Source organism: Aethalodelphis obliquidens, unplaced genomic scaffold (assembly GCF_003676395.1).
Source record: "Aethalodelphis obliquidens isolate GAN/ISIS:26980383/991018 unplaced genomic scaffold, ASM367639v1 scaffold16, whole genome shotgun sequence".
Taxonomy (NCBI): Eukaryota; Metazoa; Chordata; class Mammalia; order Artiodactyla; family Delphinidae; genus Aethalodelphis; species Aethalodelphis obliquidens.
Window position 1 is genome coordinate 15,326,906 of NW_020837960.1, and position 23,510 is coordinate 15,350,415.

At 39.6% G+C, this 23,510-nt stretch overlaps 1 protein-coding gene across 2 annotated transcripts in view; it reads right to left on the minus strand.

Annotated features, from left to right (window-relative positions):
• Positions 1-1,812: 1,812 nt before the first annotated feature.
• Positions 1,813-23,510, minus strand: part of MED4 (mediator complex subunit 4) — a 132,915-nt gene continuing 111,217 nt past the window's right edge. Inside the window, exons 1-7 of one of the 2 annotated variants that reach the window (XM_027116296.1) lie at positions 22,101-22,285; positions 11,232-11,298; positions 8,635-8,805; positions 6,811-6,868; positions 5,929-6,015; positions 4,305-4,436; positions 1,813-2,509 (exon numbers count right to left, since the gene is read on the minus strand). In XM_027116296.1, the coding sequence (XP_026972097.1) occupies positions 2,337-2,509; positions 4,305-4,436; positions 5,929-6,015; positions 6,811-6,868; positions 8,635-8,805; positions 11,232-11,298; positions 22,101-22,225 (813 nt within the window). In that variant the 5' untranslated portion in view covers positions 22,226-22,285 and the 3' untranslated portion in view covers positions 1,813-2,336. Of the gene's footprint in view, positions 2,510-4,304; positions 4,437-5,928; positions 6,016-6,810; positions 6,869-8,634; positions 8,806-11,231; positions 11,299-22,100; positions 22,286-23,510 lie in introns of those variants that run through there. The other variant, XM_027116297.1, reaches the window with a different exon arrangement.

A 23,510-nucleotide genomic window follows, 5' to 3' on the forward strand; every position in this document is an offset into this window, starting at 1 on the left:
ATTTACTGTGGCTGAGCACCACCGTTGATTATTTGCAGTCTTGAGCTTGGTTCAGTGCCTGTGAACTGCAGCACATGCCTTGCTGTGTTCTGTTGATTGCTTGCCTCCCCGGGGAAAGTAAACTTCAGGCTGGAGACTGTGTGTATTATACACACAGCAGCCAGTGGTGACTGGGAGTACTAAATGCCCAGTGTGTGCTGGTTGAGTGAAAAATTGACCTTCTAGTAGTTCTTAACTAGTCCTTGTCCTGGGCTGGAACAAGACAAGTAGTGCTGAGCATACTCAGAGAAGGGAATGCAAATGTTGTTCCAGGTATTTGGAGGGACATAAAGGAGAACTGTTTCTATAGGTGTAGGGAGAGAGGAGCTAGAGTCTGAAATAGAAACAGAGTTGCCTTGGAGGTTAAAGACCTGCACAAAGTCCGAAACCAGGTGGGGGAAGCTGAAATCCAAACGTCCGTTTACCAACAGTGAGGAATAATGAGGACAAGTTCCTGTGTTTTGGGGGAAAATGCTAAATAACGTGTATGTGAAACGTGCCTTAAAATGAAAGTTTAATGTGCTTAATTTATAAGATGGCTCTTGAGATCTTGCTGGAGGTATTATATAACATATGATATATAAGTCCTATTAACTTTCTAGAATATTTTTAAAAATCCAAGTTCTGAGATACATTTAGACCCGAGGGTTTTGGATGAGGGGTTGTAGAGCTGTACAGATAAACACCAAGTGAGCATGTATACAGCAGCGTGATTTCTTTGAGGTACATGTGAAATTTCCACTTGTTTTCTAATCCACTGAACCATCAACTCATAAGGAATCTATATATTAATTAGTCCTATTTTTCCATTTGGGTTTATTTTTTTAATGTTCTTAGTCTCTGTTGGTTTATAAGTAAAAACCCCTGGAGAGAAGAGGTGCTAAGATTCTTGAATTGTGAATGGCAAGTGACTGACAAGGATCTTAAAGGCTTTAAGGTCCCAGTACTTAGATTTGGATGTGAAGGCCTCACACAGATTCCCATTCAGCAGGTAAGAAGCAGGTTCTTGAATCTGCCTTCTAACGGCCACCACAGTAATTTGGATACGCTTGGTTTGTGGCCAGACTTTGAGAAATACCACTTTCAAGACAGTTAAAATGTAACCAACATGGCCATTGTGCTTTGCACAAGTCTGACATCCTTCATATGGGGTATGCTTTTTCTTTTTACAATATTCTTATTTTTTTCAAACAAAATGTATATAATGTGTATTTTTTTTTAAGATAAAAGTCTACACCAAAATGTTAATTGATATAATCTCTGGGTAGAATGCTAATTTCATTGTGTCTCCTTTATGCTGAACCATATTTGCTAAATTTTCCACAAAAGATCAGGAAAAAGAGTAAAGAGTGCAATACTGTCTAAAACTGATAAGTCAAATATGCTGTATATGCTATATATGCTGTATAAGCATATTATTTAAACATGGATGTTAACCACCAGAAGTTAAAAGTGATTCCTTCTGGGAACTGCCATAAGAGGGAAGGTGAAGGCCAGAGTGTTTTCCATTCTACAACCTTTCATACAATTTGTTATGCTTGTTATGACATTATGGTAAGTTTTCAATTAGTTTAAAAAACTACTTCATTTTATTTCTTCTAAGAATGGCAGTGTGTGCCTTTAAGAAACCTACCAAAGTTGGTATTACTAGTTCAGATGTATACATTACCTCATGTTCATTCATCCTCCAAATTCTAAAGTATGTACAAAATGCAACTGGATTTACAGAAATATCCTACCTATGCTGAAATTTAAAAAAAAAAGCATAGAAAGTACAAACAAAAGTGAGTTTACTTACAAAATATACAATAATTACAAATAGTACAAATTGAGACAATTTCTCCTGTTCCTGAGACAGAAGCTAACGGCCTTTACTTTCAAATGAGGGTTTCTGTTATTCTGAGTTATGCACATTCAGTGATCTGCTGCCTTTGTTTATGCTTTTCTAAATAATTCCAGGAGGCCTATTAGTGATATGTACATGGGTCATTTCCCTAAAATCTTATTTCCAGAACTCTTATGCACAAGTCCAACACAACTGAAATAGAACAAGACAACAATGAACTGAATAATCTTTTTTTCCAACAGTAAATTTTGATTTTCTCTAAATATTCACCTAGTGGTTTAGAACTGAAACCATGCTTTTTGGCTTTAAAAAGGAAGTCCACTGTGATTTTTAATAGGCAGCACAATTCCACTATAGCCGATTATCACCTGGCTATTTTTACAGGTTTGCAATTATTTAAGAAACAGAATTCTATAGTATTCAATTCTGTATGTTTTTGTCTTATGCTTTTTTAATCAGAGTCACTACTACTGCTTGAGGAGTCTGTTGACATAACCTCTACATCATCTTCATTTTCTTTGTTATGTCCTGGAGGTTCCAACAAAAAGTCATTACTGTGATTTGGTGGTAACATATTCATTGCTATGTCATTTGACTGCCATGGATACTGTGGGGCAAGGACATCTGGAGAAAAGAAAGAAGCACATATGAGAACATCTTTACTAAAAATTAATTTACTTCTTAGTTATACTTTCCTTCATGCAAATAATCTGAAGTAAAATTTCTTAAAAGGCTAGAAATCAAAATATACATTTGGCCAATAATCAAATTTATCATGGAAAAATGTGATGTTTTAGTAACGTGATGTTTAGACTCTGGTTTATTTTTTTTAAATCATACTTTCCTATAGTCACTATTCAAGATGTTCATAATTTCAAATCGAATGTCTCATGTCTATACATATTTTATGCACATATATAATAAGTCATATATAGTACTTTCTATATATTCTCTCTATATATATTATAAGTAGCTAATGTAAACTATACTGTGTATTCCAGTTTAAACTGCCTCTTAAGCTTCAATTCCACTCTTCTCCCTGGACCCTGAAAACACTTCTCCTTTGCCAGCAGCCACAATGTTAAGCTCTGTCAGTAGAGGGCACTGCAAGGACTCTACAGGAGGAACAGGCTTCCCTTCCGGGATCCTGCGTTTCCCTCCTGTGGTGTCTGGTGGGTGTGTAGGACATCAGTGGCATCCCAGTTGGATGACTTCCCAGCAAGTCTCCCTTGGACCCTAGTGGATAACTTCCTACTTGCCGGCTCTGGCCTGTGACACCTCATCTAACTTCTCTGCCATCCAACAGGCCAGAGCTACACCTTTTCCACTCCGGGCTGAATATCAGCCTTGGGATGGGGAGTGGGGGTGGGGGGGGGAGCCTCTTCTCAGTCGTTCCCTTCCTTGGCTATCTGCCTCATCCTACATGCAGTAGCTGCCCCCTGCATCTGTTATTACTGCATTTAGAAAATATACTTCTCTTTACTGTCTAGTAGTTAGTGCCTGGTTACTACTCAGTAGCTCTTTACATTTTCCTTCATATTTGCTGGTGTGGTTTCTGCCTCCTGCCTGGACCTGACTGGCATATTATGACACAGTAAAACCACAATGAGAAAAATGAGGAGATACCAAGGGAAACTAATGCACAGTGACTTCCCAGTTTGTACTTTAGATAGTTAACAACAGCGATGTTTATAAAATTATTTTTAATAACACAGGGACAGCCTTACAATGAAATGTTAAGCATAAAAAAGCATTATCTACAGTATGTTTTTAGCGATGTAAAAAATACACGAAAAAACATGAAATATGTAAAATATTAAAACTGCTCAAAAAAGAGCAATTTTCCCCTTTTTTATGCCTTTTAAAAAACTTTTAATATGTTCTACCAGATCAAAACAAAACAAGTCACCTACAAAAGGTAAAAGGGGAACATAAAATAAACATAAGAACAGTACAAACCTATATGCAAAATCTGAGGAAGGCTGAAGTTCAGAATGAACTGAGTCTCACAAAAAGTGATACTCTATTTAGGTATTAAAACGCCCATAAAAAGCTTTGTTAGTCACTTTGTTAATCTGGGGTTTTTTCACAAGTGTGCTCACTTGGTATTCTTTAAACTGAACATACATACATCTTATCCTGTTTATAAAATATACTTCATTTTAAAAAGCTATGTTTGGAGCTTAGTTAATGAGGCCTAATTCCTGAGGAAAATGGCACATGAAATCAGTTTATTCTAATTTCATAGCCTCCATCTAGAACAGTCTTTAAACTAGAGGAAGCAGAGAGGATAAACTGGTAGAGAACCTAGCAACTAAAATGAGTTGGGTCCAGACCCTCAAACTTGTTCAGATCTCTGTCTTCCTCATCATTTCTGAAAAAAACCTTTGTTTGAAAGCATTATTCTGATTAACGTTACCTGGCAATCTGCCTGCTGCAAGTGCGTCCCCTGGTAGATGACCGTTCACTCCATTAGTGGAAGGGTTGTTCATCTGGCCCAATAATCCACTTCTCATCTCCAAATCAGTTGGGTATGGTCTCCGTGGGTCCCCTAAAAAATAAGACTGCTTTTAATTCAGTCACATATGAAAATAAGCTTTGATACCTTCTCTGAAATATTGATTTTCCTTGGTTCACTTTGAAGAACTCAAGCCACATTTTCAATTTTGGAATATGAAGGTCATCTTATCAATTGTTATTAAGACATAATATATTAAAATTTTAAATACATGTATTTTTATTTCTTCTCTAGATCTTCACAATAATACACTATTCTCTATATGAAAAGAAGTCTCTCATTTAAGCAAACATTCCAAATGACAAAGAAAAGTATAATCTTGAGTCTTCTAAATTAAAACCTTTTCCTAACCAACCTCTTTGATCACGTAATTTAAAGACTAATTCCTGGGGATTTCCCTGGCGGTCCAGTGGTTAAGACTCCGCGCTTCCACTGCAGGGGGCGCGGGTTCCATCCCTGGTCCAGGAACTAAGGTCCCACACGCCGCATGCTGCGGGGAGGTTGGAAGGAAAGCTAATTCCTGTAACATTCCAGTGGAGTATCAGGAGCCAATAACATTCATTTCCAATCATGAAAGCACACTTTTTAGTTCTGGGTTGATGAAAACTTGGCCAGATTTGGACCAATTTTTTGGTAATATTTTCTCACCAACTCCAGATTATTTATCCTCCAAAACCGTAGCTACCCTTAGTGTTTCAGGTATGGCAAAATACCACCGTCAGGACTGATTAGAGCTGAGATAACTACCTCCCATTCCTCCCAAAAGGCTGCTGCTCTACCTGACGTCTCTGCTGTCAGTATATGTAGCAAGGGACTTCCCTGATGGCGCAGTAGATAAGACTCTGCGCTCCCAATGCAGGGGGCCGGGGTTCAATCCCTGGTCGGGGAACTAGATCCCACATGCCACACAGCAACTAAGAGTTGGCATGCCGCAACTAAGGAGACCGCCTGCAGTGACTAGGGAGCCCACGTGTCGCAACTAAGACCTGATGCAACCAAATAAATAAAGTTAAAAAATATATATATATATATATGTGGCAGTTTATTTCTCTGCTATTTCTAATTACTCCAGCTCTCTGCAGTCCTCTGTGTCTGCTGCTGGGTGTCCAGTGCTTCATCTTTATCCCCTAAGAGTCGGGACTGTCTCTTTCTCAGGCTGGAACCCTTGTGGAAATCCTAATGGCTCAAAAAAGTTAGCTTCTGGCCAGCCTGGGTTTTACAGGTATATAAATCTATAGCTTTAGAATCATCACATATTATACTTTTAAAATTTATTAATTACTTATTTTTTTTTAAAAAAGGAAAGAAACACAGTTTCCAGTGGCAACAGCTTTGTAGAAAACCAAACTGATAAAACCCCATGGCCTATATTATCACTTATAAGACACTAAAGATGTGAAAATATGAAACATGTTTCTAAGGATAAATACATTCCATATTTAAATCTTTTCTTCCTATTTTTGTGTACAGTCACCTAAGAATTTTCAAAACCACATGTATCTAGTAAAAAGAGAATTACTTTTACCTGGGACCCAGGTCAGTGGGGCACACACAGCATTACTTGCACTAATCCTATGTGCATACTTAATTATTTCTTCAGAGGAGATAGCACCTGAGAGAGTCAAGAGGATAGTGTTAACATTTCAGTCTAGTAAACATACAAGTTTGTCAGTGCATACATCACAGATACACTTCATACTTAAAATATATACATTAGGTTAAAAAAGTACACTAGTAAATAATATGTATAGCACAACCTGGTTTTTATTTTAGAATATATGTATTTGTATTGTTCTTGTTACGTATGTATTACAGATCTAAGAAAAATCTGGAAGAACACACATCAAACATTTAACAGCAGTTAATCTAAAATAGGACAAGAGGCGAGTTAGATGTAAATCATACCTACAAATCATTAAAAGTAACCAAAGTCTTCATTATAATTCTGACTTTTAGTATGCAATCTAAAAGATCCAAAATGGAAGCCTTTGAAAGAGAGAAGCAGGACAGGACGAGAAGCCGTGCTGAGCCTCTCGAAGCACCACTATATGTGCACACATCCCAAAGCCTTATCTAGTTCTGACTTCACAGTCTTTCAAGATCCACCTCAAATCCCATTTGCTTCCAGCCCATGTTCTCCTCTCCCAACAATTTAAAAAACCCCACTGTCTTTATTGCACGTTTGGGTAATAGCCGTAACTTCTATTATTGCTTTTTATAACCTGGAAAAGGATGTGACACCTCCCTAGCAATGCCCAGCATAGTGCTATATAGCAGACACTTTATAAGAAAATTTATTGGAAACTTTTCAACAGCAGCAAATGATTACCAATAATCCTCTCATCAGTTTCTTGAAACCAAAATTTGGATTTTTCAGAAAGTCATTCAGTGTTCCCACAGTACTAACCTTTTCTTGCTTTTTCTATTGACTTGAGTTTTTCTTTTGCTTGGTAAACAGCTGTTGCCTAATTTAAACAACATTAAAAAAAGAAATATGGATTATTCAAAACTATACCAAGCCCAGTTTTTGGCTAAATTCACAAAATCATTTATCCCATAGAAACAATATGTAAAATTTGGAAATCCCCACAATTTATTTGTAATATTCTGAACCACCACTTGGGTATCATTTGTATCAGTTACAGTCAATGAAAAAAAGAAACATTTATGAGGCAATCTCCATACACATTAGTTGTTAGAAACAAAATGTAAATTGGATTGTTCACTACCATTTTTTCTTTATGTCATCTATCATAAACAGGCAGAAAACAGACCACGTACTACTCCCAAAGCATCCTATTCTTATATCTAGTTCAAGGATAAAATACCAAAAAAATTTTTTTTCTAGTTTACAAGATAAATTCTTGGATTGATAGTCTCATTCATTTATACATTACCATTACCTCCATGCTTAATGACTATTATAATGAACTCTTCCACCCACCCTCCCCTGGGCAAAGGCAAACTAAAGGGTAAAATGAAGCTAACCTAGTATATGCATCCTCCACCGTAACACAGCATTTAAGAGTATGGAGTCAGAGAGATCTAGGTTTATGTTCCATCTCTCAACTTTTACCTCTTGGGCAAGGTAGGTATTCATTTAAAATTATGGTTTTGTCTGTAAAAATAGAATAACGGTACTTACCTCATATAACTGTGATGAAGATTGAGATAATACACATGAAGTGCAAAGTACAGGGCCTGGTGCACTAGTACTTAATAACTGTTAGTTGCCACTATCTAAATCATAAAATTTAGTCTTTTTATAGTCCTTGTGTTCACTGTCTTTTGGAAATCTAATCTAGAGAGGAGCCAGCAATGTCTGGTCCATATGAGAATCAAACTCAAGTCTTCCTGCAATACCACCACATAACAATTACATTAGTTAGTATTTAGTGAAATAACTGAGCAAATAATAACAAATAAATTGTCTCTTTGAAATAGTAGCCAAGAACAAGAAAGGAAAAACTAGAGTCCTTAACATATATCTATATCTATATATATTTACATATAAATCCCATCTAGTTTAGGATGGAAGACTAAATAAATGTAAATTTTAATCAATATATAAAATTGGTATATACTTTTACTGATTTCAAAAATTATTTCTAAAACTGAAGTAGAGATTTAGACTATTAACAAATGAAAACTTAGGACAGGATAAAAGTAAAACTTCCCATTTCTATTAATTCAAACTTGTGAAATCTTCAAATAATGAAAATATGGCTCAAAAGTAATGCAGACTATCGGAAAACAATAATTAAAAAGGGAGGGACTTCCCGGTGGTCCAGTGGTAAAGAATCCGCCTTCTTCTTGGTCAGGGAACTGAGATCCCACATCTCAGTTGCCGCGGGGCAACTAAGCCCACGTGCCGCAACTACTGAGCTCGTGCGCCTCAATGAGAGAGCCCTCTTGCTGCAACTACAGAGCCCACTCACTCTCGAGCCCACATGCCACAACTAGAGAGAAGCCCGCGTGCCACAACGAAAAGATCCTGCGTGCCGCAACTAAGACGCAGCCAAATAAATAAATAAAATAAACGAATAAAATAAATAAACATTAAAAAAAAAGGGAATGACATGGTCTTTCATCTAACCAAAGTGACAAGGGGTCACTTTTAGACTTGGAAATTCAAGTTTTCTACCACTTCAAAATTGTAATAGATTTATTTTTCAGAAATAGAGTAAATAGTATCCTTTTTTACATTAAGAAACAGCCTCTATCAACTTACCAGTATCTGTTCCGCTTCCTTTAGCTGTTTTTGTAGTTGCTGAATATCACTGTCTCTTTTTTCTACTTCTTTTTCTAAAACTTGCATTTCATGATGGATTTTTCCCTGATTAAGCGCCAATTTCATTAGTTCTTGAAATTCCCCATCTCTATGAATTAACAACTCCAGGACCTGTCAGATAATAGGTGATTAAAGCAGACAACAGAATACTGAAGAACTACATTCCAGTGAAACAAAGAATCCACATGTGAATTGGCTAGTCCATAAAGTCTTAACACCTTCAAAGTACTGTTTACTAATCATTGTTAAAAATAGTCTACCTATGATTATTTTAGAAGAGATTAATATCAAGGTTTTCTGCTTTTTCTAATTATATGCTATTCTTTCACACAAAATAAAACAAACCTTTCAGAACTAGCAATATGCCAAAATGAGCAGGTTTATTCATTTCTCAGGGAAGGTAAAATTTGAGATGATTTTATTAGTTGACACCAGGAACTGAACAGACATTTCTCCAAACATATACAAGTGGCCAAAAATACATGAGAAGGTATTCAACTTCACTAATCACCAGGGAAGTGCAAATCAACACAACTGGATATGACCCTGCACCAGCTAGAACAGCTATAATCAGAAAGACAAAAGATAACAAATGTTGGTGAGAATGTGTAGACAAAGGGAACCCTTAGAATCTGAATTGGTGCAACTACTGTGGAAAACATTCCATTAAGTGTGGAGGTTACTTAAAAAATTAAAATTAGAACTACCATATGATCCAGCAATTCTACTTCTGAGTATTTATCCAAAGGAAATGAGATCACTATTTTCGAAAAGATATCTGCACTCGTATGTTCACTGTAGCATTATTCACAATAGCCAAGACAAGGAAGTAATCTAAGTGTCCATGAATGGATGAATGGATAAAGAAAACGTGATGTAAATCTATACACATGCACACACACACAAAGGAATATCATTCAGCCACAAAAAAAGAAGGAAATCTTGGCATCTGGGATAACATGGATGGACCTTAAGAACATTGCATTAAAGGAAATAAGTCAGACAGAAAAAGACAAACACCGTATGATCTCAGTTATATGTGGAATGTAAAAAGAGCCAAACACATAGAAAAAGAGCTCAGATTGGTGGCTGCCAGGGGGAAGGCGGCAAAATGGGTAAAGGTGGTCAAAAGGTACAAACTCCAGGCTATAAGATAAATAAGTTCTGGAAATATAACGTACACCATGGTGACTATAATTAAGAATACAGTACTGTAAATTTGAAAATAGCTAAGAGAATAAATCTCAGCAACTTCAAAAAGTTCTTAAAAAATGTGCAGGAGCTTCCCTGGTGGCGCAATGGTTGAGAGTCTGCCTGCCGATGCAGGGGACACGGGTTCGTGCCCCGGTCTGGAAGATCCCACATGCCGCGAAGTGGCTGGGCCCGTGAGCCATGGCCGCTGAGCCTGCGCATCCAGAGCCTGTGCTCCACAACGGGAGAGGCCACAACAGTGGGAGGCCCGCAAAAAAAAAAAAAAAAAAAAAAAAAATGTGCAGAGGAACTGAACAGACATTTTTCCAAAGACATACAAATGGTCAACAGGTACATGAAAAGGTGCCACTTTCCCTGCAATTTTCTTAGAAGTTTTTATCATAAGAAGAGAAAGGACTTCCCTGGTGGTACAGTGGTTAAGAATCCGCCTGCCAATGCAGGGGACACAGGTTCGAGCCCTGCTCTGGGAAGATCCCATATGCTGCAGAGCAACTAAGCCCGTGCGCCACAACTACTGAAGCCCATGTGCTCCACAACAAGAAAAGGCTGCGCACCGCAACAAAGAATAACCCCTGCTCACTACAACTAGAGAAAGACCATGTGCAGCAACAAAAACCCAATGCAGCCCAAAATAAATAAATAAATAAATAGATAGATAGATAAATAAAATTTGTTTAAGGAAAAAAAAAATAAAGAAAACTGGGCACTTCCCTGGTGGTCCAGTGGTTAAAACTCCACACTTCCACTGCAGGAGGCGTGGGTTCCATCCCTGCTTGGGGAACTAAGATCCCACATGCCGCGTGGTATGGCAAAAAAACAAACAAACAAACAAACTTAACCATGTGAGGTGATGGATGTTAACTAAACTTACTGTGGTAATCATTTTGCATTATGTACCTATATCAAATTGTTATGATATACATCTTAAACTAATACAATATTACATGTCGGGCTTCCCTGGTGGCACAGTGGTTGAGAGTCCACCTGCCGATGCAGGGGACACGGGTTCGTGCCCCGGCTCCACATACCGCGGAGCGGCTGTGCCTGTGAGCCATGGCCGCTGAGCCTGCGCATCCGGAGCCTATTGCTCCGCAACGGGAGAGGCCACAACAGTGAGAGGCCCGCGTACCGCAAAAAAAAAAAAAAAACAATATTACATGTCAATTATACCTTACCTAAATGATGAAAAAAACTCAATTTAAAAACTGCAATTAATAATTTAATAGAATCTGATCTTCCTGTTCTCACACAAAGTAAATATAAATAGGAAATTGTAGAAATGATGGGAGGTTTTTTTGTGTTTAATTCAAAAAGAAACCACTTACCTGGTTTTCCTCTCCAGACTGTAACAACTTTTGGTTTCTAGAAATCGCCAGCATTTCTATAAGTTCTCTATAAAACAAAAACAAAGTTTGCAAAGTAAATACAATAGAGGCTCTACCTGATCTCCACCTGACTGACTTGCTGGATTCACAGTACCCACAGCAAGCTGAGTACTCAGAGCTATTGCCCCACAGGCCACTTTGACTGTGGACTTCAGCTCTCACTGGCACAGTACATTCTCACCAAGACTCAGCTGTGTTCATTACCAGGCCCATTTATTCAAACTTTACTATTACTATAATTGTATAAATTGAGTATATAAATACAAATGAAGTATGACTGTGAATAGGAAAAACTGTTTCTATAAAAACCTAAGCTTGGAAACACTTAACAGAGGTTTGTAAAGAATAACTATGGAACCAGGAGAAGTAAAGTCATAAAAACTCAGCAAGAGCCTGCCCTAAGTCTGCTTGATGAGTGTCCAAGTGCTCATTTCACTTTAAAGAAACCAAAGTAGAAAATGCAGACAATGCATTATGCGTGGTTTATGCAAGAAAAACTCCTACATAAGGGGTCTACAGGCCAAATGCAGCCCATCTGTGGTTTTTGTAAATAACTTTTCTTTGATGATAGCCACTCCCCTTCATTTACATATTGCCTGAGGCTGCTTTGCCACTACAATGGCAGAACTGAGTAGTTGTGACACAAAACTTCTCACCTGCAAATTTTTTTTTTTTTTTTTTTTTTTTTTTTTTTTTGTTTTTGCTGTTGTGGCCTCTCCCATTGCGGAGCACAGGCTCCGGACACGCAGGCCCAGCGGCCCTGGCTCACGGGCCCAGCCGCTCCGCGGCATATGGGATCCTCCCGGACCGGGGCACGAACCCACGTCCCCTGCATCGGCAGGCGGACTCCCAACCACTGCGCCACCAGGGAAGCCCTCACCTGCAAATTTTTAAATTAACCAAACAGGTATCAGCTAAGAGGGATACTTACACATAATAAATCATACATTTCTAGAATGCTCATTTGTTAAATATGCTAATTTTCTACATGAAAAACAGTAGAATGATTGGGGAAAAATGTGTAGCAGGTAATATTCTATATATTAGTTTCAAAACTGTTGATAGATGGAACTTAATTCAGAAATTATCCAGGAGAGGACAGCTTCACAATTAACTACCTGACACTACTAGTCAGCCCAGGGTTTGTACCTTCTCACTGGCTGCCATGCTATTTTTACCTTCATAGTTTCACTAGCCTCAGGCTATTTTAGTGGATGGTGCAAATTGGACTCAACCTCCCTCCCATACACCATTATGTATGAATTAATTACCTAATTAATGAAAAAAGTAGATAAGGGAATAAAAAGTCTTCATTCACTCATTCAAATGTTTCTTGAGTGCCTATTACGTGCCAGGCACTTTCTAGATGCTTGGGTTAGTAAAGTGAACAATGGCAATTAAATTCTAATAGAGAAGACAAAAAATATGTAAGTAAAACCAGAGTGACAGGGGTTAGGAAGAAAATAAAGCAGTGTTAAACCAGAGAGGGTCAGTGAGGTAGTTTTGGCTACTTAAACTGGGTGGTCAGGGAAGGTTTCTCTATGGGAATATCTTTGAAGTAAAACATGAATTAAACAAGAGAAGCCAGCCAGGAGATGTGGGAGGAAAGAATGCTTGGTAAAAGACCCAGCTAGCTCACTGGCTCAAAGACGGGTTTGAGGAAATGTGGCCAGAGCACAGCAGGCACCAGGGAGCAGGATACAAAATAAGGACAATGGAGGGAGGGAGGGAGTGAAAGAGAGAGGGAGGGGGCGGGCTGGATTGTGTAGGGCCTTGTAGGTCAGGGTACAGGATTAGTATTTCACTCTTAAGTGCAAAGAGAAGCTACTGGATTATTTTAAACAGGCAAAGGACATGACCCGATTTACATTTTTAAACAACTGCTGAACTATCTGGAGAACAGACTGTAAGAGAGCTAGAAAGGGAATCAAGTTAGGTGGTTTTTGTAGTGTCCCAGGCAAAAGATGACACTGGCTTTGACTATGTCCTAGCCACTAGGATTTAGTAATGGAAATGGGGAAACATGGACAGATTTAGGATATATTTTGGAAGCAGAGCTGACAGGACTTGCTAATGGATTAAACAGACATTTTATGAAAATAGCATGTTATATTAGCCCTTTTCTGCACCCCATTAATGAGATGAAGAGAGTTGAGAACCCCTGGCCTAAATAAAAGCTGGTTTCTGTGGGGAAGGGATGGTGGTAAGGGGTTGGGGGTATGGTGGGAGATGCAGAATGACCCTTTCTTGCCAATCTGGGAGTATAAATCAACAGAAAACCTTACAAGGCTTACTTTAAGGGAGGGAGGGAGAGGTCTGTAAGATTCAGTGCTCTTCACTAACTGTCTAGGACAAAGTGGAAACCTCTGTCCACTCCAAGGGTGAAGAGAGGCTGAAGGACCCCCTGTCCTCTCTCTCATTATGGGAGTGGGAGGCCCGTAGCGCTACAAAGGAAGCAGCTGTACTCCTGGCATGCCAAATTAGAATCCTCCCACATTTCCACACAAATATAACTTATACAGGGTTAGGTCCTATATTATTTGTGATACTACACTTCAGGTAAACAATTTTCTTTTAAATTAATTTATTTTTTAAATTTATTTTTGGCTGCACTGGGTCTTCATTGCTGTGCGCGGGCTTTCTCTAGTTGCAGTGCGCGGGCTTCTCATTGCGGTGGCTTCTCTTGTTGCGGAGCTCAGACTCTAGGCGCACGGGCTTCAGTAGTTGTGGCGCACGGGCTTAGTTGCTCCGCGGCATGCAGGATCTTCCCGGACCAGGGCTTGAACCCATGCCCTGCATTGGCAGGCGGATTCTTAACCACTGCGCCACCAGTGAAGCCCCAGGTAAACAATTAATAGGCTGGTGGGGAAACCTCAAGACTCCTATCAATGTGGTTTCTGTTCCACAATGAGTTCTGAGTTACAAACAGGTTAAGAAAAACTTTTTAGACTACAATCTACCTATAGGTTTCTATTTTTTTAAATTCCTCCAAAGACTACCTGATTCTATCACATCTTACAAAGTATTGGATTGGCCAAAAGGTTCATTCGGTTTTTTCCATAGATGGCTCTAGCAGCGCTTAGTGGTCTTTAACTTCATTCAAAACAACTTTGTTAGACTGTACTGTGACAGCTGTCATGTCAGCATGCATTTAAAAAAGCACTTACCAAACCTGGTGAATTTTTGTGTAGCCATTTTAATACTGAAGATGGAAGAAAAAAAGCAACATTTTCAGCACATTATGCTTGATTATTTCAAGAAAGGTAAAAACACAACTGAAATGCAAAAAAAGATTTGTGCAGTGTACAGAGAAGGCGCTGTGACTGATCAAACATGTCAAAAGTGGTTTGTGAAGTTCTGTGCTGGAGATTTCTCGCTGGATGATGCTCCACAGTCAGGCAGACCAGTTGAAGTTGATGGCAATCAAACCGAGACATTAATTGAGAACAATCAACGTTAGACCACGCGGGAGATAGCTGACACACAATATCGAAACCTAGCGCTGAAAATCATTTGCACCAGCTTGGTTATGTGAATTGCTTTGATGTTTGGGTTCCACATAAGTTAAGCAAAAAAAACCTTCTTAACCATATTTCCGCATGTGATTCCCTAATGAAACGTCACGAATATGTTCCGTTTTTAAAACAAATTGTGACAGGTGATGAAAAGTGGATACTGTACAATAATGTGGAACGGAGGAGATCATGAGGCAAGTGAAATGAATCACCACCAAGCACACCAAAGGCCGGTCTTCATCCAGAGAAGGTGATGTTGTATATATGGTGGGATTGGAAGGGAGTCCTCTATTATGAGCTCCTTCCAGAAAACCAAACGATTAATTCCAACAAGTACTGCTCCCAATTAGACCAACTGAAAGCACGAAAAGCGTCCAGAATTAGTCAACAGAAAACGCATAATCTTCCATCAGGATACCACAAGACCGCATGTTTCTTTGATGACCAGGCAGAAACTGTTACAGTTTGGCTGGGAAGTTATGATTCCTCTGCGGTATTCACCAGACATTGCACCTTCAGATTTCCATTTATTTCGGTCTTTACAAAATTCTCTTAATGAAAAGAATTTCAATTCCCTGGAAGACTGTAAAAGGCACCTGGAACAGTTCTTTGCTCAAAAAGATAAAAAGTTTTGGGAAGATGGAATTATGAAGTTGCCTGAAAAATGGCAGAAGGTAATGGAACAAAAGGGTGAATACGCTGTTCAATGAAGTTCTTGGTGAAAATGAAAAATGTGTCTTTCATTTTTACTTAAAAACCTAAGGAACTTTTTGGCCACCCCAATAATATACTAGAAGGCTATATAATCAGGTAAGAGTAAAAAAATATATGCCAAATTTCACAACCACTACTTTCTAAAGTCAAGAGGTTACAATAATGAGGTTTTTTTCATTTTTCATAAAAAAATGCAAAGAGAATAAGTTCATTCATAGGATAATGACAAACTTCACATATCACAGAATCAGTATAAGTATCTATGTGTGACTGGCCACATAATGGTACTTTTTGGAAAGCCAATCACACTGGAGCAGCCTCATTCTGTGGAGGAGTTCCAATGAGTCTTAGGTGGCAAACCAAAGTGACATCTCTTCCATCACCACCAACAACCATTTCCAGGATTATAAAAGAGAGAAATTCTCACTTGCTTACTGTCACCCAGTCTTTCTTTAGAGATGGACAAATAAAACAATGTGGCAGATACGGCATGAGAAAATCAGAGAAAAAGAAAAACGAACTTCTAAGACAATGGCTATTACCACAGGCAGCAGAGCGCCTCAAGGAAGAAGGCTTTAACCAATCTGTCAACAGATTCAGTGAGGACTACAAATTAACAAGAAATCCAAGTCTTTTTGGCATTCCTGGAGCATGGGAAGCAGAAGAACTACAGCTTCTTTTAGAGGAAGCAAAAGAGAACTCAGCACTTCAGGTGATCATGTACAACGGGAAAGCTGAAGGAGAAAGTTTCAGAAACACCGAGGTTCCTGAGGAAAATTTAAATGATTCAGAATTTCAGTGGATAAATACACTTCATCAAACGGAAAATGCTATACTTGACAATCAAGAATCAAATATAGAGAGGGATAAATTGGTCAAATCTAGATACAAGAGAATTTCAATTTAGTCTCAAATTTAACATAACTGATAAATTACTTAGCTCTGCTATCTCAAGCAAAGAGTACATGAATACCAAGTATATGCACTCCTATAGTACCGACAGCATCAGGTAAACACACCATAGACAGCCCAGGAGCCAATCTAGAGGCAAGATCTCAATATTGACTACTGGGCTGTCCAATGTCAGGAGATGTTCTCAAAGACCATTATACTGAATGGGTAGGCTCAGAAACACAGTTCCTGAACTTGGTGGACATGAAATATATACTAGGGTTACTCAGCAAAACAGACAAATTATGTTACAGCAAGTAAAGCTGAGAAAAGAAACGAATTTACTGGACTCCAGAGTAGAAGGGTGAGATGTAACAGTTCTTTGGTTATACTAAGGCAAAGATTTGAAATTCTCAGACTAAGACCTACTCAGAACAAAAGGCAGCATCCATTGCTTCCCAAAGGGGGTGTTACTTCTTCACAAAGTCAACATATTTACAGAAAAATTAATTACCACCATCCATACCATGTGGTTAGTCAAAATGAACAAATAATAAGGATCATTTTAACTCAACTAATTTCACACTCATCAGTGTCATCAAGATTCCTTAGCAAAAATTCTAAAAGTCAATCAAGTATTAGACTTGGGCTTCTGGTGAGAATTCTCCCAAAAGAAGAAAGAGCTCAAGGGAATATTTCAAACAGAACAAGACCCAGAATTCAAGCAAGTGGAAAAAATTGGCTCAAAAAGTAGCAAGGGAGGTATTTTCCAATTAACCATTAGCTGTTCTTAAACTATATGCCAATAAAATGAACAACCTACAAGAAATGGACAAATTCTTAGAAGGGTACAATCTCCCAAGACTGAACCAGGAAGAAGTAGAAAATATGAACAGACCAATCACAAGTACTGAAATTGAAACTGTGATTTTAAAACTCCCAACAAACAGAAGTCCAGGACCAGACGGCTACACAGGCGAATTCTATCAAACATTTAGAGAAGAGTTAACACCTATTCTTCTGAAACTATTTCAAAAAATTGCAGGGCTTCCCTGGTGGCACAATGGTTGAGGGTCCGCCTGCCGATGCAGGGGACGTGGGTTCGTGCCCCGGACTGGGAGGATCCCACATGCCGCAGAGCGGCTGGGCCCGTGAGCCGTGGCTGCTAAGCCTGCGCATCCGGAGCCTGTGCTCTGCAACGGGAGAGGCCACAGCAGTGAGAGGCCCGCGTACCGCAAAAACAAAAAAACAAAACAAACTGCAGAGGAAGTAAAACTCCCAAACTCATTTAATGAAGCCACCGTCACCCTGATACCAAAACCAGACAAAAATACCACAAAAAAAGAAAATTATAGGTCAGTATCACTAATGAACATAGATGCAAAAATCCTCAACAAAATACTAGCAAACCAAATCCAGGATACATTAAAAGGATCATACACCATGATCAGGTGGGATTTATCCCAGGGATGCAAGGATTTTTCAATATCCACAAATCAGTGTGATACACATTAACTGAAGAATTAAAACCATATGATCATCTCAATAGATGCAGAAAAAGCCTTTGACAAAATTCAACACCAATTTATGATAAAAATTCTCCAGAAAGTGGGCAAAGAGGGAACCTACCTCAACATAATAAAGACATATGACAAACCCACAGCTAACATCATACTCAAAGGTGAAAAGCTGAAAGCATTTCCTCTAAGATCCGGAACAAGACAAGTATGTCCACTCTCACCACTTTAATTCAACATAGTTTTGGAAGCCCTAACCATGACAATCAGAGAAGAAAAAGAAATAAAATAAGTAAAACTGTCACCGCAGATGACATACTATTCAAAGAAAATCCTAAAGACACTACCAGAAAACTATTAGAGCTCACCAATGATTTCGGTAAAGCTACAGGGTACAAAAATTAATAAACAGAAATCTCTTGCATTTCTATACACTAACAACAAAAGATCAGAAAGAGAAATTAAGGCAACAATCTCATTTAGCATCACATCAAAAAGAATAAAATACCTAGGAATAAACCTACCTAAGGAGACAAAAGACCTGTACTCTGAAAACTATAAGACGCTGATGAAAGAAATGGGAAGATGACACAGGTGGAAAGATACACCATGTTCTTGGATTGGAAGAATCAATACTGTCAAAATTACTATACTACTCAAGGCAATCTACAGATTCAATGCAATCCCTATCAAATTGCCAATGGCATTTTTTGCAGATCTTTAGAAGAAAAAAATCTTAAAATTTGTATGGAAACACAAAAGACCCCAAACAGCCAAAGCAATGTTGCGAAAGAAAAAGAGCCAGAGCAATCAGACTCCCTGACTTCAGACTATACTATAAAGCTACAGTAATCAAAACAGTATGGTACTGGCACAAAGACACATTTACAGATCAGTGGAACAGGATAGAAAGCCCAGAAATAACCCCATGCACCTATGGTCAGTTAATTACAACAAAGTAGGCAAGAATATACAATGGAGAAAAGACAGTCTCTTCAATAAGTGGTGCTGGAAAAGCTGGACAGCCACATGTAAATGAATGAAATTGGAACACTCTCTAACACCACACACAAAAATAACCTCAAAATGGATTAAAGACCTAAATGTAAGACCAGATACTATAAAACCCTTAGAGGAAAACATAGGCAGAAGACTTTCTAACATAAATAGCAGCAAGATCTTTTTTGATCCACCTCCTATAGTAATGAAAATAAAAACAAAAATAAACAAATGGGACCTAATCAAACTTGAAAGCTTTTGCACAGCAAGGGAAACCTTAAACAAAACGAAAAGAACCCACAGAATGGGAGAAAATATTTGCAAACAATGCGACCAACAAGGGATTAATCTCCAAAATATACAAACAGCTCATGCAGCTCAATATCAAAAAAACAACCCAATCCAAAAATGGGCAGAAAACCTAAATAGACATTTCTGCAAAGAACATATACAGATGGCCAACAGTCATATGAAAAAATGCTCAACATCGCTGATTATTAGAGAAATGCAAATCAAAACTACAATGAGGTATCATCTCACACCAGTTAGAATGCCATCATCAAAAAGTCTACAAACAATAAATGCTGAGGAGGGTGTGGAGAAAAGGGAACCCTCCTACACTGCTGGTGGGAATGTAAATTGGTACAGCCACTATGGAGAAAAGTATGGAGGTTTCTTAAAAAACTAAAAATAGACCTATCATATGATCCAACAATCCCACTCCTGGGCACATATCCAGAGGAAACCGTAATTCAAAAAGATACATGCACCCCAATGTTCATCGCAGTACTATTTACAATAGCCAAGACATGGAAGCAACCTAAATGTCCATTAAAAGACGAACAGATAAAGAAGATGTGATACATATATACAATAAAATATTACTCAGCCATAAAAAAGAATGAAATAATGCCATTTGCGGCAACATGGATGGACCTAGAGATTATCATTCTAAGTGAAGTCAGTCAGACAGAGAAAGACAAATATCATATGATATCACTTATACGTGGAATCTAAAAGAACGATATACATGAACTTATTTACAAAACAGAAACAGACTCACAGATTTAGAAAACAAACTTAGGGTTACCAAAGGGGACAGGTGGGGGGGAGGGATAAATTAGGATGTTGGGATCAACATATACACACCACTATATATAATAGATCATCAACAAAGACCTACTGTATAGCACAGGGAGCTCTGTATGTAATAACCTATATGGGAAAAGAATCTGAAAAAGAAAAATCTGTAATAGGGAAGAACCTTTGTATTCTATTACAAGTTAATTACTAAAGAGACGTTGCCTATAAGCTTAAATTATACATGATGGCCCATCTCTGGGAGTCCTGCCTCCGGGTAATGAGCATTAAGCTAAAACACCTTTGCTGAGCTCATGCGAAACATCTTGACCAGGCCCACCTGTGAAAGACTGCAGGGAGGAAGAAATGAACACATCCCCGCAGGAGGCTGACCTAAATTTTTGACTTTAGCCCCTCCCCTTTTAGTATAAAAGAAGCCTGAATTCTAACTCAGGCAAGATGGTTCTTCGGGGCATGAGTCCAGCATCCTCCCGGTTTGCTGGCTTTCTGAATAAAGTCTCTATTCCCTGCCCCAACACCTCATCTCTTGATTTATTAGCCTGTCATGTGGTTAGCAGTAGGAGCCTGGACTTGGTTACAGATGTATATGTATAACTGCATCACTTTGCTGTACACCTGAAACTAAGACAACATTGTAAACCAACTTTACTCCAATATAAAATAAAAATTAAAAAAATAATAATAAAATAAATTTAAAAAAAGAAAGTTTAAAAAATAAAATAAAACAGTATTAATTTAAAAATAATGCTGTTGGAAAAATGGCACCAACAGACTTGCTTGACACAGGGTTGCCACAAAGCTTCAATCTGTAAAAAAAAAAAATCTGCAAAGTGCAATAAAGTGGAATAAAACAAGGTATGCCTATATATAAGACTTATTCAAAAACGTCAAAGAATGTTGACTACAGAAAAGGTGACACTTGAACTGGATTCTGGAGGGTAAATGAATGATTCATCAAGTTGGAGGTGGAGTAAAAACGGTACTGAAGATGAGGAAGCTAGCCAGCTTGAGAATGGGGAGCATTCACCGAGGCTGGAATAAAGGGTATGGGAGGGCAGAGGGATGCGGCAGTAAGTAAGGACAACAAGATGGATTAACAGGGGTGGAGAATGGCTTTACTGCACGATAAGCTAAAGAGTTTGAACTTTACTTCACTGGGCAATGGGAAGCTACCAAATATTCTAAAGCAGAAAAGTAATACCAGAAGCTTTTTTAAAAAGATAGCTCTGCTCTCAGGTAATATAGAAGGATAAAATGCAGAAGCATTAAGGCAAGTGAAACTGTTGGGAAGCTGCATTAAGAATTAATTATAACAGTGGGGATGGGAACATTTTAGGAGTAAGAACCAGAACAATTTTAACATCCAAGTGAATGCATTGGAGCTAAGGAACGCTTCAATCTGACAGATTACCATGAAAAATGGCAGAATAAGGAGGAGGACATCCAATTTCATCTCCTACCTCTGCCACACACACTGCACTCCAGCCACCCCAAACTGGTAATTCCAGCACCAAGTCGTGCGTGCTCCTGTTCCAGGCCTTTGCACATGCTGTTCCAGGCACATGCCGCCTAATAGGTCTGCGGGACTCATTCGCCCCATACAGTCCTTTCTCCAGGAAGCCTGCCCTAACTACCTATCAAAACAAGCTCCGCGCCACAGTCACTGTTGACATGTAAGTCTCTCCCCCTTGACACTGGGCTCCTTCTCGTCGACATCCAGCCTCCCCCGCAAGACCTCTCCCAGCGCGCAGCACCCAGGGGAGTTCCTGACATGTCTGTCGAATGTCGGTGGACGAAGGGACTCACACCCAGCGACCTCTAAGGTTCGCTACGATTGTGACAGTCAGGGGTTCCAGAGTCACTGTCAGTATTAAAATGTCCTCTAAGGGGGGAATATGCCGTCCGAGCCCCTGAGGGTTGCAGGCCCACGTCCCGACCCTCGTGCACTGTCCTTGGGAGCGTGCGCCGCAGCCCCGAGCGTGGCCCTCCCCACCAAGCCCAAGACAGGCCGGTGGTCCCGAGTCAGACCTCCCTGCCCAGCCCCAGCCAGGCCCTCAGGCCGACGGCCTCACCTCGACAAGACCTCCAGATCCTCCAGCGCAGACAGCAGCCTCTCACGCGTGCTGTTACCGCCTGCAGCTCCCGAGCCGCCGCCCGGCCGCTCCTTCTCCTTCTCACCACTAGAAGACGCCGCCATTCTCCGCAACGGCCCAGCGTGCGCGCAGCTACGCGCAGGCGTGGAGAGGCGGGCTCGGCAAGCGGAAGGAAGGGTCACCGAGGCGGGGGACGAGAGGTGGGCGGGAGCGCCCCCTGTGCTCCTGGAGGTGCCCTGCGGGCTCCAGCGCCATCTGCTGGGCAGCGAGGGCTTCTCGGGTCTAACCCTTGGAGCGAGAGCCAAACCGAGAACAGCGAGGGGTTCCATCGCGGTCAGGGTCTCCTAAGCCTTAGGTTATTCAGCTGGAATGGGAAGCTTCTGCTCAACGGATTTCAAGCATTTGAGGGAATTACATAATGGCCTGCCTCTTGTGTCGTTTCTTCGTAAAATAGGCCGGGGTCTCCTCATATTAACCTCTCTTTAGTCTGCATTCCCATAACACTGTTCCTACCCTCCTGCTTGGGCTCTCAGGGAGGCAGTAAGCACTTTGGGACAGGAACCGAAATCCATCTTATTTTCTTATTGTGGTAAAATACACTTAGCATAAAATGTACCATGTTAACCGTGTTTAAGTGTACAGTTCAGAGGCATGAAGTACTTTCATACTGTGCGCTACCATCACCACCTCCTTCCCCATAGCTCTTTTCATCTTGCAAAACTGAAACTCTGTATCCGTTCATCAACAATTTCCCATTCTTCCCTCCCTCCTTGCTTAGCCATTCATCTGTCAGGGACACTTGGCTTGCTTCCACAATTTCGTACTCCATCTTTATAATCATACATCCCCCAACAAACTGTTTTGTTCATTGCTCAAGATGACCAGCGAACTGAATCCATCAATATAGTATGAAAATGGTTGTTGAAAATAGTTTAAATAATTGATGTAGCACACATTCCAAATCAACCAAAAATGTACCTTAGCCCACTTTTCTGGGGGAGAATAATGCAGTAGGAGACCTTCCTTACTAGGAAAACCCGAAGTTAAACAGCACTGGCAGTGGGAGCTCTGTATCTGGCCCAAGTTGCTGTCACAGAAGGTGAGCTGGAAAGTTGTCACCTACAGACAACAGCTGGGAGTGAGGCAGGAGTACCTGTGGTCCCCTCGTTCCAGTCCTGTCCTCTGCTCTGTCCTTCTGAACGTGCCAAACCTGACTCCTGCTGGACACCCAGAGCTGAGGATTTCCTTGGGACTCATGCTAAATAAATTCATTCATGGTAACTGCTGAATAATAATAATAATCCAGAATGCCACTTTATTCTCTTACGATGAGCACAATTATACTCATAGACAAACCCACACAGGAAGCCATAAATTATCACCAGAATG